This window comes from Panthera onca, chromosome A2 (assembly GCF_046562875.1).
Source record: "Panthera onca isolate mPanOnc1 chromosome A2, mPanOnc1 haplotype 2, whole genome shotgun sequence".
Lineage (NCBI taxonomy): Eukaryota > Metazoa > Chordata > Mammalia > Carnivora > Felidae > Panthera > Panthera onca.
Window position 1 is genome coordinate 8,245,774 of NC_138340.1, and position 12,535 is coordinate 8,258,308.

General features: G+C 58.0%; 3 protein-coding genes across 8 annotated transcripts in view; 2 read left to right on the top strand and 1 right to left on the bottom strand.

The window, feature by feature from the left end:
• Window positions 1-2,039, top strand: part of CARM1 (coactivator associated arginine methyltransferase 1) — a 39,835-nt gene extending 37,796 nt beyond the window's left edge. For 2 of the 4 annotated variants that reach the window (XM_078443401.2, XM_078443403.2), the window contains exons 13-16: window positions 31-143; window positions 238-315; window positions 575-643; window positions 806-2,039. In XM_078443401.2, coding sequence (XP_078299527.1) covers window positions 31-143; window positions 238-315; window positions 575-643; window positions 806-948 — 403 coding nt within the window. In that variant the 3' untranslated portion in view covers window positions 949-2,039. Of the gene's footprint in view, window positions 1-30; window positions 144-237; window positions 316-574 lie in introns of all 4 variants that reach the window. The other 2 variants (XM_081791682.1, XM_078443402.2) reach the window with 2 other exon arrangements.
• A 10-nt stretch (window positions 2,040-2,049) lies between these two features.
• On the bottom strand, window positions 2,050-6,861 carry YIPF2 (Yip1 domain family member 2). Of its 3 annotated transcripts, none has more exons than XM_060630249.3 (10): window positions 6,750-6,861; window positions 6,495-6,555; window positions 5,937-6,094; window positions 5,758-5,835; window positions 4,728-4,815; window positions 3,327-3,443; window positions 3,047-3,213; window positions 2,788-2,970; window positions 2,568-2,680; window positions 2,050-2,466 (listed from the first exon to the last, which is right to left on the bottom strand). In XM_060630249.3, exons 2-9 carry the CDS (start codon window positions 6,523-6,525, stop codon window positions 2,585-2,587), a joined length of 918 nt encoding a protein of 305 aa, XP_060486232.1. In that variant the 5' UTR covers window positions 6,526-6,555; window positions 6,750-6,861; the 3' UTR covers window positions 2,050-2,466; window positions 2,568-2,584. The 3 variants fall into 3 exon arrangements, with proteins under 3 accessions (XP_060486232.1, XP_060486230.1, XP_060486231.1); XM_060630247.3 differs by having other exon boundaries at window positions 2,568-2,695; XM_060630248.3 differs by lacking the exon at window positions 6,750-6,861 and having other exon boundaries at window positions 2,568-2,695; window positions 6,495-6,690.
• A 15-nt stretch (window positions 6,862-6,876) lies between these two features.
• TIMM29 (translocase of inner mitochondrial membrane 29) lies at window positions 6,877-8,696 on the top strand. The gene is made up of 2 exons (XM_060630250.3): window positions 6,877-7,082; window positions 7,164-8,696. The coding sequence occupies exons 1-2, from the start codon at window positions 6,989-6,991 to the stop codon at window positions 7,850-7,852; spliced, it is 783 nt and encodes a 260-aa protein (XP_060486233.1). The 5' UTR covers window positions 6,877-6,988; the 3' UTR covers window positions 7,853-8,696.
• Window positions 8,697-12,535: the final 3,839 nt, after the last annotated feature.

Here is a 12,535-nt window from a genome sequence, read left to right on the forward strand (position 1 = left end):
CACCCCCGCGTCCGGGTCTGTCTGCTGCAGATACACAGGCACGACGCCCTCGCCCCCACCCGGCTCCCACTACACGTCCCCCTCGGAGAACATGTGGAACACGGGCAGCACCTACAACCTCAGCAGCGGGATGGCCGTGGCTGGTGAGCAGCCCCGCGTGGGAGAGGCCGGCGGTGGGGACCCCCGGGGGCAGAGACGCCGGCGCCCAGGCCCTGACCTCTCCCTCTCTGCACGCAGGGATGCCGACCGCCTACGACCTGAGCAGTGTTATTGCCGGCGGCTCCAGCGTGGGCCACAACAACCTGATTCCTTTAGGTGAGTGTCCCCCGGGGTCCGGAGGCAACGAGGGGCGGCGTCCAGGAACGTCTGCGCGCTCGGGCTTTCTGCGCCGCGGTGTCGACGTCACCTTTTCCTCTTCCTGGGGCTCCTGGCGGAGGCCCTCTGTTCCGTTCCTCTCTGCCTCGCTCTGCAGCCGCTGTGCCCACCCTGCCCACACCCCAGTGACCAGAGTGTGGGCCGGGCCGGGGGCGGTGACGCCGTCTCCCTTCCTTCCTCCCTCCCTCTTGCCGCGCAGCCAACACGGGGATTGTCAATCACACCCACTCCCGGATGGGCTCCATAATGAGCACGGGGATTGTCCAAGGTAACGCCGGGCGGCGGGAGCGGGGTCCCGCGGGCGTGAGTGTGCGGACCCCCGGGCCACCCGCCTGCCCTCTCGCCTGCTCTCTCTCTCTCTGCCTCTGCCGCGGGTCCGGGCGGGCGAGGGGGCGGAGCTGGCCTCTCAGTGCCCGCGCCCGCCCCACAGGGTCCTCCGGCGCCCAGGGCGGCGGCGGCGGCGGCTCCAGTGCGCACTACGCGGTCAACAGCCAGTTCACCATGGGCGGCCCCGCCATCTCGATGGCCTCGCCCATGTCCATCCCGACCAACACCATGCACTACGGGAGCTAGGCCCCTCCAGCGTGGAACAGACTGACAGCACCAGGAAACCAAATGAAGACCCTGCCCACCCACCCCCCTGCCCGGGCGGCTTTCACCCCTGTACCGGAGAAGCCCAAACACCCGGTCACAGCCCTCTTTGCTATGGGAACTCGGACACTTTTTTACACGACATCGCCGCCGCCGCCCCCACTCCACCGCCCACCCACATCTTGGCCCCGAGCGTGTGTCGCTGCCGTATTTTACACGAGATCATGTCGTGGGAGCCCCGTTTCCCCCTCCTGCCCTCCACCCTGACCTGGGTTTGACATCCTCCGTAACGGGCGTGTCCGGGCCTGACAGCTGCAGGCCTGGCGGGGAGGTCAGGGGAGCAGCTGCGCACCCCCCACCCCCCAACGGGTCCCTCGGCGCCGGCCCCCCCCCCCCGCCTGTCTCCAGGGGGAAGGCGGTCCTGACTGGGCGGGGCCTCCCCTTCTACTACCAGGCCTTGGTCACAATGGGCGTGACATGCTGCTTTTTTTAATTTTATTTTTTTACGAGAAGAACCAGTGTCAATCCACAGACCCTCTGAGAAACCAGGCCGGCCGGGCCGAGCCAGCAGCCCCTCTCCCCCACTCAGAGGCTCAGTGGTGAGGGGCAGCCCTGCCGAGTCTTCGGGACAGGGGTGGGGCCAGGCCTCTGGAGACCCGAGGCCCCCTCCCACCAAAGGGTTCACCTCACACTTGAATGTACAACCCACCCCGGCTGTCGGGAAGGCCCTCCGTCCTCGGCCCCTGCCTCTTGCTGCTGTCCTGTCCCCGAGCCCCTGCAGGTCCCCTCCCCCACCCCTGCCGAGAGCCAGAGCAGGTGGCCCCGTGGGCCCCAGGCCTGGAGGAAAGGGCCACCGTCAGCCGCTCGGGGCAGACCTGAGACACCTCGAGGCTCGGCCGTGGAAGGCGTCCTTTTCCCTTGTAGCTCACATTAGGCCTGTGTGTTTCCCCCCACATTTGTAGACGCTCCAGTCCCTCTTACTATGATGGCATTGTGGTCCCTCCCTAGCCTGGGAAGGGGCCTTGCAGGGACCTCTCCCCACCCCCCCACCCCCAAAAAACAAAAAAAATAAACGAGGAAATGTATGTTTCAGCACAGGCCATTTTCTTCTTCTGCTCCCCTGCCCCGTTTCTAACCCCTCCAAACTTGGCCGTGGTGGAGCTCAGGTGAGGAGGCCCCAGGACCTGCTGACCGGGCACCCCGGGAAGGGCAGGCACAGCTGAGGTGGGGGTGGCCCCCTTTGCTCTCCCGACCGTCCCCCCAGGGAAAGCAGAGGCCTAGCGGGCAGCCCGTGGGGCGACGGCCACACCGGAAGCTCCCTGCTTGGCTGCCCCTTTCCCACCTTTATATAAATTCTCTGAATCACCTTTGCATAGAAAATAAAAGTGTTTGCTTTGTAAGAAAAGTCTGGAAAGTAGCAGAGCGATCTCGAGGTGTCAAGGGGGCCTTCAGTCCTCGTGTGAGGGGCAGGGCAGGCAGAGGCGTCCCCTCGTGTGAAACCTGAAAGAGAGAGACTCCTAAGAGCAGCCAGCCCGGTGAGGCCTCCGTCGAGGAGGAGGGGCGGGAAGACCCCTCAGTCACGGCCGGAAACTGGTCCTTACCTGCGGCTCGGGCCCTCCTAGGTCACCTGGGACCCTGGGGTGGGCGGCGGCAGCAGGTTTAGGGGCAGAGACGTGGCCTGGGGTGGAGGCGCCAGGGGCTCCAGGGGCAGCGGCTGGAAGAAGTAAAACTGAACCGAAGCCCCCCAGGGTCAGCGCCGGTGGGGGCCGGTGACGCCCCGACCCCAGGCCCGGCCTCCCGCCCGCCCACCCGCCCCCGTACCTTACAGCCCGTGGCCAGAAGGGCGTGGAGCAGCACGACCGTGGAGAGCAGCACGGCGGCCACCAACCGGGTGTCCTCTCGGACAACAGGCCAGAGGGTGAACACCAGGCTAGCGGCTGACAGGGCCAGGGCCAGCGCCCCAAACAGCCACTGCAGCCACGGGACAGGGATGAGCCACAGGACCTGGGGGTGACACGGGCAGCTGGCTACCGGGCCGTCCCCACGGCACCCGCCGCCCCCATCCCCGGGCCACACTTACCACGGTGGGGATGAAGACGAAGAGGGAGTAGCCATAGACGCACACGGTCTCCAGGAAGGTGTAAGGCCCCACGCGCTCCCGGACACGCTTCCGCCACCGCAGGAAGCCCCACAGCGCCAGCGGCACCAGCCAGACGTAGCAGTAGATGGTGACGCCGGCCACGGTCACTGCGGGGCGCGGGGCAGGGCAGGCAGTCACCACCGCCCCCTCCCCGCCCCAGCTCCGGGCCCCGCGGCACTCCCAGCGCTGCCCGGGGCTAGGCCTTGCCCTTTCCACTTACCCTTGTGGAACTGGGGGCTGTAGTGGATGGAGGGGTCCCTCCTCTGGGCCAGCACCAGCGTCAGGTTGCCAGTGACGGCCAGGACGAAAGCCAGCGTGGCACAGATCCAGAAGGGGCCTGTGGGCAGGGCACGGTGAGGGGCCCGGCTCTTCCGGGACAGGTGACTTGTCCCGTGTCGACTGTGCTAGGACCCAAGCTTCTTGCCAAACTCTGAGCTACCCGCCCCCCCAACTCCATCAACCGGACACGTCCACAGGCCACCAGCGATGACCTGCGGTGGCTGCATCAGGTGCTGGCTCGGTCCCTCCTCTTGACCTTCCGGCAGCCTTTGCCGTGGCTGCTCTCTCCCTTCTGGAAACACTCCACGTGTGCTTTCTAGGCAGGACTCCATGCTCCTGGCTTCCGCGTCACCTCCCTGGCAATTCCTCAACCTCTGTAGCCCCCGCTCCCTTTAATGACAGGGACCCGGCTGGGGCCCGGTCCTTAGCCATTCGTCTCCATCTGTGTTCACCCCTTGCGTGATCTTGTCCACCCTCAGGGCCTTATGTCACCTCTAGGCTAACGACTCCCCAGCTGGCTTCAAATCCGGGCCTGTGCCCTGAACTATAGGCCTATCGTCAACATTTCCACGCGCTGCACATCTAGGCCTCTCCAACTCCAGCCTGGCACACTTGGGCTCTCCCCTCAAACCCGCCCAGCTCTTCCAGTCACTGACTGACAGTTCCATCCCTCGAGTGGTTCCGTGAAAATCTAGGCGCCATCGTTGCGTGCCTCCTCCTACCCCGCATCTCGTGCGCCAGCAAATCTAGTCGGCTCCACCTTTGAGACACATTCCACGGTCCAACCACTGCCCTCCACCGGGGGCCCGGCCCCACCATCCCACACTTGGGCCACGGCACTCACCACCTCCCTGGCCTCCTGGCACCTGCCCTTGCCCCCCCCGCAGCGGCCAGAGGAAGCCTACGAGCCCTTAACCGAGACCCCTTCTCCCCGCGGCCTCTGAAGCCTGTCACCTCCGAGACCTCGCGCAGCTCACTCTGCTCCGCGGACAATACTGCCCTGCAGTTCAGGCATGTTCCCACCACAGGCCTTACACTCCCTTCTGGAATCTTCTTCCCCTAGGTCTCCCCAACCCGAACAAGGCCCATTCTCTCCTCCTCAGGGGCCTTCCTTCCCTGACCAACCCACGCAAGACAGCAACGTTCGTGCTCTAAAGCATCCACTGTTCTTCCGAGCCCCACCGCCCCGGGGAGCCTTTTGCAGGTCTGTCTCCCCACACGGAATGTGTGTTTCCCGCTCTCCGGGAGCACCTCTGCCTTCCCCTCAGCTGCGTTCCAGAGACTGGTACTCAGTCCACCCACGCTGAAGGAATGATCAAGCTGAATGCACACCACCACTCACCGTACAGGTCCGGCCGATTCCGTAGACGGTGCCGTACAAAGTTGTGGCCGGGCCGGGGCAGCAGCGAGCCTTTGATTCGGTCCAGGACCTAGGGACAAGGTGAGGTGCAGAATGGAAGCCTGCATGGGGCCCTTACCCCCCAAGCTCCTGCCCGGCCCTTAGAGGCTCCTTCCTTGCCGACTCCCCATCCCTCTGCCTGAAAGGGCTCAGACGTTCCCCCGGGGTTGGATGGCCTGGAGCCCCTTCCCCTGGCCAGCCTCCATACCCGCTGCGTGCTGCCACTCTGAAGGACCCTTCCGGGCCTGCCGTCCTTCTCTCCGCTGCTCCCTCCTCTCAGCTTGGCTGCCCTCAACTGCCTGTCTCACTGCCTCCCCTCCCAGCCCGGGGACACTCAAGTTCTTGGCCTCCTCCTGCCTACATCTCTCTCCACTCTGTGACCTGCCCTGCACCCCAGATTTATCATCTCCCTCCCTGGCACCTCTGACCCATCTTCTTTGCACCAGGTCTGCTGATTCCACCCATTCCTCTCCTGCTCTAAACCTTTCCTCGACTTCCCAGCACCCTCAGGATAAGACCCGAATTCAGCACAGCACACGAGCCCTTTATGATCTGGCTTCTGCCTGCCTGTCCCCATCTCACCCTCTCCAGCCAGATCAAGTGACAGCTCCTGTGGCAGTTCGTGCCTTCCCTCACCTTGGGTCCTCTGTATCTGCCGCTCCCTGTGCCTAGGACATAGGCTTCCCATCACTCTACCCAGTTCACTCTTCCTTCTCCTCGAGGCCTTAAGCCCATTCCTCACTTCCTCCAAGGGGCCCTACTCTAGCCCGTCAGAGCGTGTGTTCACAGGAGCCCCAATCACCCCATAATCCTTACACCGCACCACAGTTACATCTACCAGCCTGGTGGGGGGGAACCCGTGACCTCCCACCCGGGCATTACCAGCGCTCGGCTGCACAGGGAGGGCTCAGTGAACAGTGACTGGACCCCATTATGACTCCAAGCCCCATCCCGCCAGCTTCCAGGGCCTGACCTGGCACGTGTCCACGTCAAAGAAACTCTGATAGTAGCCAAAGGTCCAGAATCCAGGCTGCTGCTTCTCCTGAAGGAGCTGCGCGGCACAGGCTTTCAGTGGCTGCCCTTACAGCCTGGGCAGAGGGTGGGGGCGGGGCTGGACGGCGGAGGCAGGGCACGGGCACTCTTGTGACTCACCGCTGTCTTGTCGCTCTCTTCGACCTCTTCCTCGGCTCCATAGCTACCACCTGAGTCCACAGCCACAGCCACGTGCCCCTGTGGGGTCAGCTGACCACTTCCGCTGGTAGTGACCGCATCTGGGGTCTCGGCCAGCAGATTAGAGGCTTCCTCGAACTCTGTCGAGAAGGAATACGAGCCACAGGCAGGTTTTAGGCGTCAGGACAGTCTGGTTTGGCCCATTGCTCATCTGGGGGCCAAGACTCCCAACCGGGGCCACCTAACCCTTCCCTCCAACTAAGGTCCCAGCCTCCTAAATTTGGCGGGAGTTAGAAGGTGTGGTCTCGCACGCCTACAACTTAAGCCTGGTGCTGGGATGGGGTCAGGTCTGGGAGAGAAGCTTTGCTTTGAGATCTGAGTTCAGGGTTGGAGCGAGGTTCGAATCAGGAATGGGTGTCAGGTCGGGGTCAGGGTTCACAGCTGACTGGGGATTCAGCTTACACGGCGATCAGATCCTGGGTGGGAGGTTCCGGCCGGCGGAGGGAGTAGGAGCTCGGGCCAGGTCGCGGCCGCACTTACCGTGGAAGGCCAGCTCGTCGGCCGCTGCCATGGTCACCCAGGGGCGTCACCGCATCCCGCTCTGAGGACAGAAGCCAATGACGCCCGCCCCCAACCCAATTAATGCGGTGCCCTCCCCCACCCCACCGATGTCTATCCCTCAGCACCGAGCCCAGCCTGGCAGCTAAGGGCACCGAGCCCCGCGGGGGGGTGGGGGGGGAAGGGGGGGGTTGAACTCGCCGCCCCCGCCCCACAGGTGCACCCCGCCCCCCTCACCTGAGGCTCCCTCGGGCGGCGTGGCCCAGACTCTCTGCGCCTGCGCGGCCCGCCTACCCGCCACAGCCGACCCCGCTCAGACCTGACAGCAACATCCGGCACCGGGTCCGTTTTCTATCCTCTTCCGACGGGAAGCCACTTCCGGCGCGCTTGGCGCTTCCGCAGGAGAGACCCCCCGGGCCTTTTCCTTCTCATTCCCGGCGTTTCTCGTCGGAACAGGGACGCCAAGCCGGAAGAGGATGGCGGCGGCCGCTCTGAAAAGATTTTGGTCCCGAAACCGTGAAGACCCTGGGGGCCCAGCGGCCGCGAAGCCCGGCGTGTGGGCGCGGTTGGGTGAGTAGCGGCGGGAGGCGGCGGGGTGGGTGGCCGCAGCGGCCCGCCGTCACCGCGTCTGTCCCGCTTCCCTCCCCCCAGGCTCCTGGGCCCGCGTACTGCTCCGAGACTACGCGGAGGCCTGCGGGGACGCGGCGGCGGCGGCGCGAGCCCGGCCCGGGCGGGCGGCCGCGTACGTGGGGCTGCTGGGCGGCGCGGCGGCCTGCTGCGCGCTGGTGCCCGGCGAGGCGGCCTTCGAGGAGGCGCTGCTCGACGCGTCGGGGACCCTCCTGCTGCTGGCCCCGGCCACCCGCAACCGCGTCTCCGAGGGCCACGTGCAGCGGCTGCTGTGGCTTCGGGGCCGCGGCCGCCTCCGCCACGTGAGCCTGGGCCTGTGCTCGCTCGTGTACGAGGCGCCCGTCGACGCCCAGGCCAGCCTCTACCAGGCCCGCTGCCGCTACCTGCAGCCCCGCTGGGCCGACTTCCCGGACCGGATCCTGGACGTGGGCTTCGTGGGCCGCTGGTGGGTGCTGGCCGCCCGCATGCGCGACTGCGACGTTAACGACGACGAGTTCCTCCACCTGCCGGCCCACCTGCGCGTCGTCGGGCCCCATCAGCTGCGCTCCGAAGCCAACGAGCGGCTCTTCGACGAGAAGTACGAGCCCGTGGTGCTCACCGACGACCAGGTGGACCAGGCGCTGTGGGAGGAGCAGGTCTTGCAGAAGGAGAAGAAGGACCGACTCGCCCTCAGCCAGGCCGACTCCCTGGTGCGGCCCGAGGGGCCCAGATGAAACCCCGGGCCTGGGTCGGGTCCGGGCTCCGAGCCCCGGCGGCCTGTGTGGCCCGGAGCGCACGGCCGCGGCGAGCGGGGGAAGCAAACGCTGTGCAGAGCGCGCTCTCCCTGCGTTTTCGCCACCTTTCTAGAAGGCCGCTCTCCCTCTCCCCCTCCCCTTGTTCCTTGTTAGCTGAAGCGGTTGCGGAGCCCTCTGGGGCAGGGAGGTGGGGAGGGCCCAGCGGTAAGACGGCGGAGTTGATCACTGCGAGCGTTCGTCACGAGCCCTTTGCGTGAGTGAACTTTTCGTGGAGTCTCACAGCCCCTCGCCCGAGGGCTCCTATTTGTCGAGGGACTCCGGCGCTCTCCTAAGACTCTTCAGATTTTTATTTTAAGCTTGGCAACGTTCTTTTCGTTGTCCTAAGTGTCTTTGTTTGAAGTTAAAAAATTACTAGTCTCAGAGGAAAGTGGGAAAACACCACAGGCATCCTGCGCCCCCTTCCCCCAGGGTACCCCAAATGGTAATGTTTGACCGGAAGCCACACCAAACCCGGAGACTGCAGGGGGAGGACAGCAGACTTCACAGGACAGCATTTTGCAAAAACAAGCACCAAACTTTTTGCCCCCTAGGACAGTGATGTCAAAATGACGCAGAAGGGGAAAACATTATTTAATTTGGAATTATCTATGGGATCATGGATTCTGTTTATATTTCAGAGACCCTGAAAACCCAGAATCCTGTGGAATGGGATGTGTTAGTGTACAAAGGTCAGGATAACCCTCCTTTACGGACACAGGAATGAGACTACCTCTGTCACCCGCGTGGTTTGTGGCTGCTTGATAAAACCGTGAGATGAAACAACTGTCTTCGTTGGGATGTTTGTGTTACTGCGTTCGGCCATTTAGTTTTGGTACTTCTAGACCTTCCATGCTCCGGGTGCTGGACACACAGTAATTTTTATATCCTTATTTTTGGGACAGTGGAGCATCTTGTACGTCAGCATCTTCACTTTACAGCAGAAAAAGTGAGGTTCAAAAGTTCATTTTTTTCTGGGGCAGAAAAAAATAGGTGTCCGACGCAGGTCATGATCTCATGGTTCATGGGTTCCGGCCCTGCGTCAGGCTCGGTGCTGCCAGCTCAAAGCCTGGCGCCTGCTTCAGATTGTGTCTCCCTCTCTCTCTGCCCCTATCGTGCTCACACTTTCTCTCAAAAATAAACAGACATTAAAAAAAATTTAAAAAGTGGATTTTTTTCCAAGACTGTGGCAGAACCAAGATTCAAACTGCAACTCCCAACCCTGAGCCTTAATCCTCGAACTCGGGATGCTATTTTTTGATCCTAACAGCATCCTGCTAGAAATTATTAAATGTTGCTATCACTAGCCATGGATAAAACAAATACACGAATAGAAATTCTGCATATGGAATAAATTTTAAGTGAATATAAAAAAAATGCAATAAGGACAAAAGACAAAGGATACTAAGTTATAATCCTATATGGTTACCTGCAGGAATTTCTGGGCCTAAATCCTGATGTCTTCGTTAAAGAGATATTGGCCAACTTCAGGAAAGTTCTAAGACACACTGGCATCCAAGTGAGATATGTTCCTTAGTGTGATCAGAAGTTCTGGAAGAGAACTGCACAGCTTTATTGCTTGAGGTGGTTATTAAATGCCACTTCTGGGGCGCCTGGGTGGCTCAGTCGGTTGAGCGTCCGACTTCGGCTCAGGTCATGATCTCACAGTCCGTGAGTTCGAGCCCCGCGTTGGGCTCTATGCTGACAGCTCAGAGCCTGGAGCCTGTTTCAGATTCTGTGTCTCCCTCTCTCTGCCCCTTCCCTGCTCGTGCTCTGTCTCTCGCTCAAAAAATAAAAACATTAAAACCCTATTTTTTATTTCAATTAAGTCTCAGCTTTCATACTGGTTTTGTAACTGACCGGGGCTAGAACAGTTACCTAAGAAAAAAGGCGAACAAATTGTAAAGGGAGTAAAACTGATACTATTTGCAGATAATGTATTATTTACAGAAATCTCTAAAGACCCCATGAAAAAACGGATAGAAGAAATGAATTCACTAATGTTGAAAGATACAAAATGCAAAAAGTCTGTTGTATTTCCACACACTAATAATGAACAAATTAAGAAAACAATCTAATTTACAAGTGCATCAAAAACAACACCTGGGAATAAATTTAACCAAAAAAGTGAAAGACCTTCCTTAACCAAGGAAGTGAAAAGACATTTATGAAAAATCTGAAGACCCAGATAAATGTAAAGATATACGGTGCTCATGGATGGGAAGAATATTGTTAAAATGTGCATATTCCCGGGCACCTGGGTGGCTCAGTTGGTTGAGCGTCTGACTTCGGCTCAGGTTTGGGAGTTTGAGCCCCACATTGGGCTCGCTGCGGTCAATGCAGAGCCTGCTTGGGATCCTCTGTCCCCCTCTCCCACTGATTCTCTTTCTAAAGAAATAAACATTAAAAAAAAAAAAAATCCATATTCCCCAAAACAATCTGCAAACCCTACCAAAACTCCAATGGCATTTCACAGGGAAAAAAAAAAAAAAAATCTTAAAATTTATAGGGAACCCCAAATAGCCAAAGTAATCTCAGGGAGGAACAAAGCTGGAGGCGTCATGCTTCCTGATGAAGTATGTTGCCAAGGTATAGTATTCAAAACAGCATGGTATCAGTATCATACAGACACAGCTCAATGGAACCAGAGAGCCCAGAAATAAACCTACGAATATATGGTCAATTGATTTATAACAAAGGAGCCAAGAACACACAGTGGGTGGAGAGCAGTCTCTTCAATAAATGGTGTTGGGAAAATCAGACAACCACATTCAAAAAACACGAAACAGGGCCACTGTCTTATACCACATACCAAAAGTAATTCAAAATGGATTAAAGAACAGGAGGCCTGAAACCATAAAACTAGAAGAAAACATATGCAGGAAGCTCCTTGACATCGGTCTTGGTGACGATTTTTTGGATTTGGCACCAAGAGTGCAGGCAACAAAAACAAAAGTGGAACCAAGGCAAACTAAAAAGCTTCTGCACGGCACTCTCAAAAATAAACATTAAGAAAAGGGGGGGGGGGCGGGGAAGCACCTGAGTGGCACAGTCGGTTAAACGTCCGACTTCGGCTCAGGTCATGATCTCCCAGTTCTTGAGTTCGAGCCCCGTGTCGGGCTCTGTGCTGACAGCTCGGAGCCTGGAGCCTGCTTCGGATTCTGTCTCCCTCTCTCTGCCCTTCCCCTGCTCACACTCTTTCTCTCTCATAAATATTAAATGTTAAAAAAAAAAACTAACTCAAAGAGATCGATGTTCCCCTATATTCACGGCAGCATTATTTACGATAGCCAATATATGGAAACATCAGTGAATGATCGGATAAGGACGATGTGATGGATGTATGATAGAATATTACTGAGCCATAAAAAGTAGGAAACCTTGCCATTTGCAACATGGATGGACCTTGAGGACGTTATGGCAAATAAAATAAGTGAGCCAAAGACAAATGCCAGGGGAACTCACTTATGTGTGGAATCTAAAAAACAAAAAGAAGAAAAAATAAAACTGGGCTCACGGATACAGAGAAGAGATTGGTGATTGCCAGAGAATGGAGGCAAAATGAGTAAAGGAGGCAAAATGAGTAAAGGGGTCAAAAGGTACAAACTTCAAGTCATAAAATAAGTCATGGGCATATAATATATTGTATAGTGACCATGGTTAATAATATGGCATATTTTGGGGGCGCCTGGGTGGCTCAGTCGGTTAAGCATCCGACTTCAGCTCAGGTCATGATCTCACAGGTCCTGCATAGGGCTCTGTGCTGACAGCTCAGAGCCTGGAGCCTGCTTCGGATTCTGTCTCCTTCTCTCTCTGTCCCTCCCCACTTGTGCGCTCTCAAAAATAAATAAATGTAAAAAAAAAAAATTTTTTTTTAAAGATTCTCCCTTTCTCTCCCTCTGCCCCTCTCACTCTCTAAAAGAAAATAAAAAAAAACCCAAAACCACTTTTTTTAATAATTTAATAATATTTTAAAAATAAAATATATTTTTAAAAGCAGGGTTTGAATCTCCCCTTCCACACTTACTAGATTTGTGACTGACCTAGGACAGGTGGAGCTCCTTATCCGTAAATGGGAAAGGACTCTGCCCAGCGTTGTTAGAAAAAAATCAAAAGCCACCAGAAAGCACTTGGTACCCGGCACGCATCTGCATTGCATGTTGTGTCCGCGGATCTCATGGGTGAGAGCATGGCTCTCAATCTGTGCCCCACAATTACCTGTTACCTGGAAGGGCTGCTGCCCCCGAGCCTTGCAGACAGCCCAGCCTGCAGGGATGGAGCCCGCCCAGGGCTGCCCACAGGGAGGGCTCAGTAAACAGGATGGACAGGGCCTGGGACTTGTCCCCCGGGGCCCAAAGACACCTGGATACAATAGGCTCATTTTCTTGAGGCCAGTTCTCGCTTTTTCTTAAAATTTATTTTTTTAAATGTTTATTTTGGAGAGAGAGAGCGCGTGCACAAGCTGGGGGGTGGGGGCAGAGAGAGAGAGAGAGGGAGAGAGAGAGAGAAGGAGACAGAATCCCAAGCAAGCTCCAGGCTCTGAGCCATCAGCACAGAGCCCGACGCGGGGCTCAAACTCACAAACTGTGAGGTCATGACCTGAACCGAAGCCGGCCACTTAGCCCA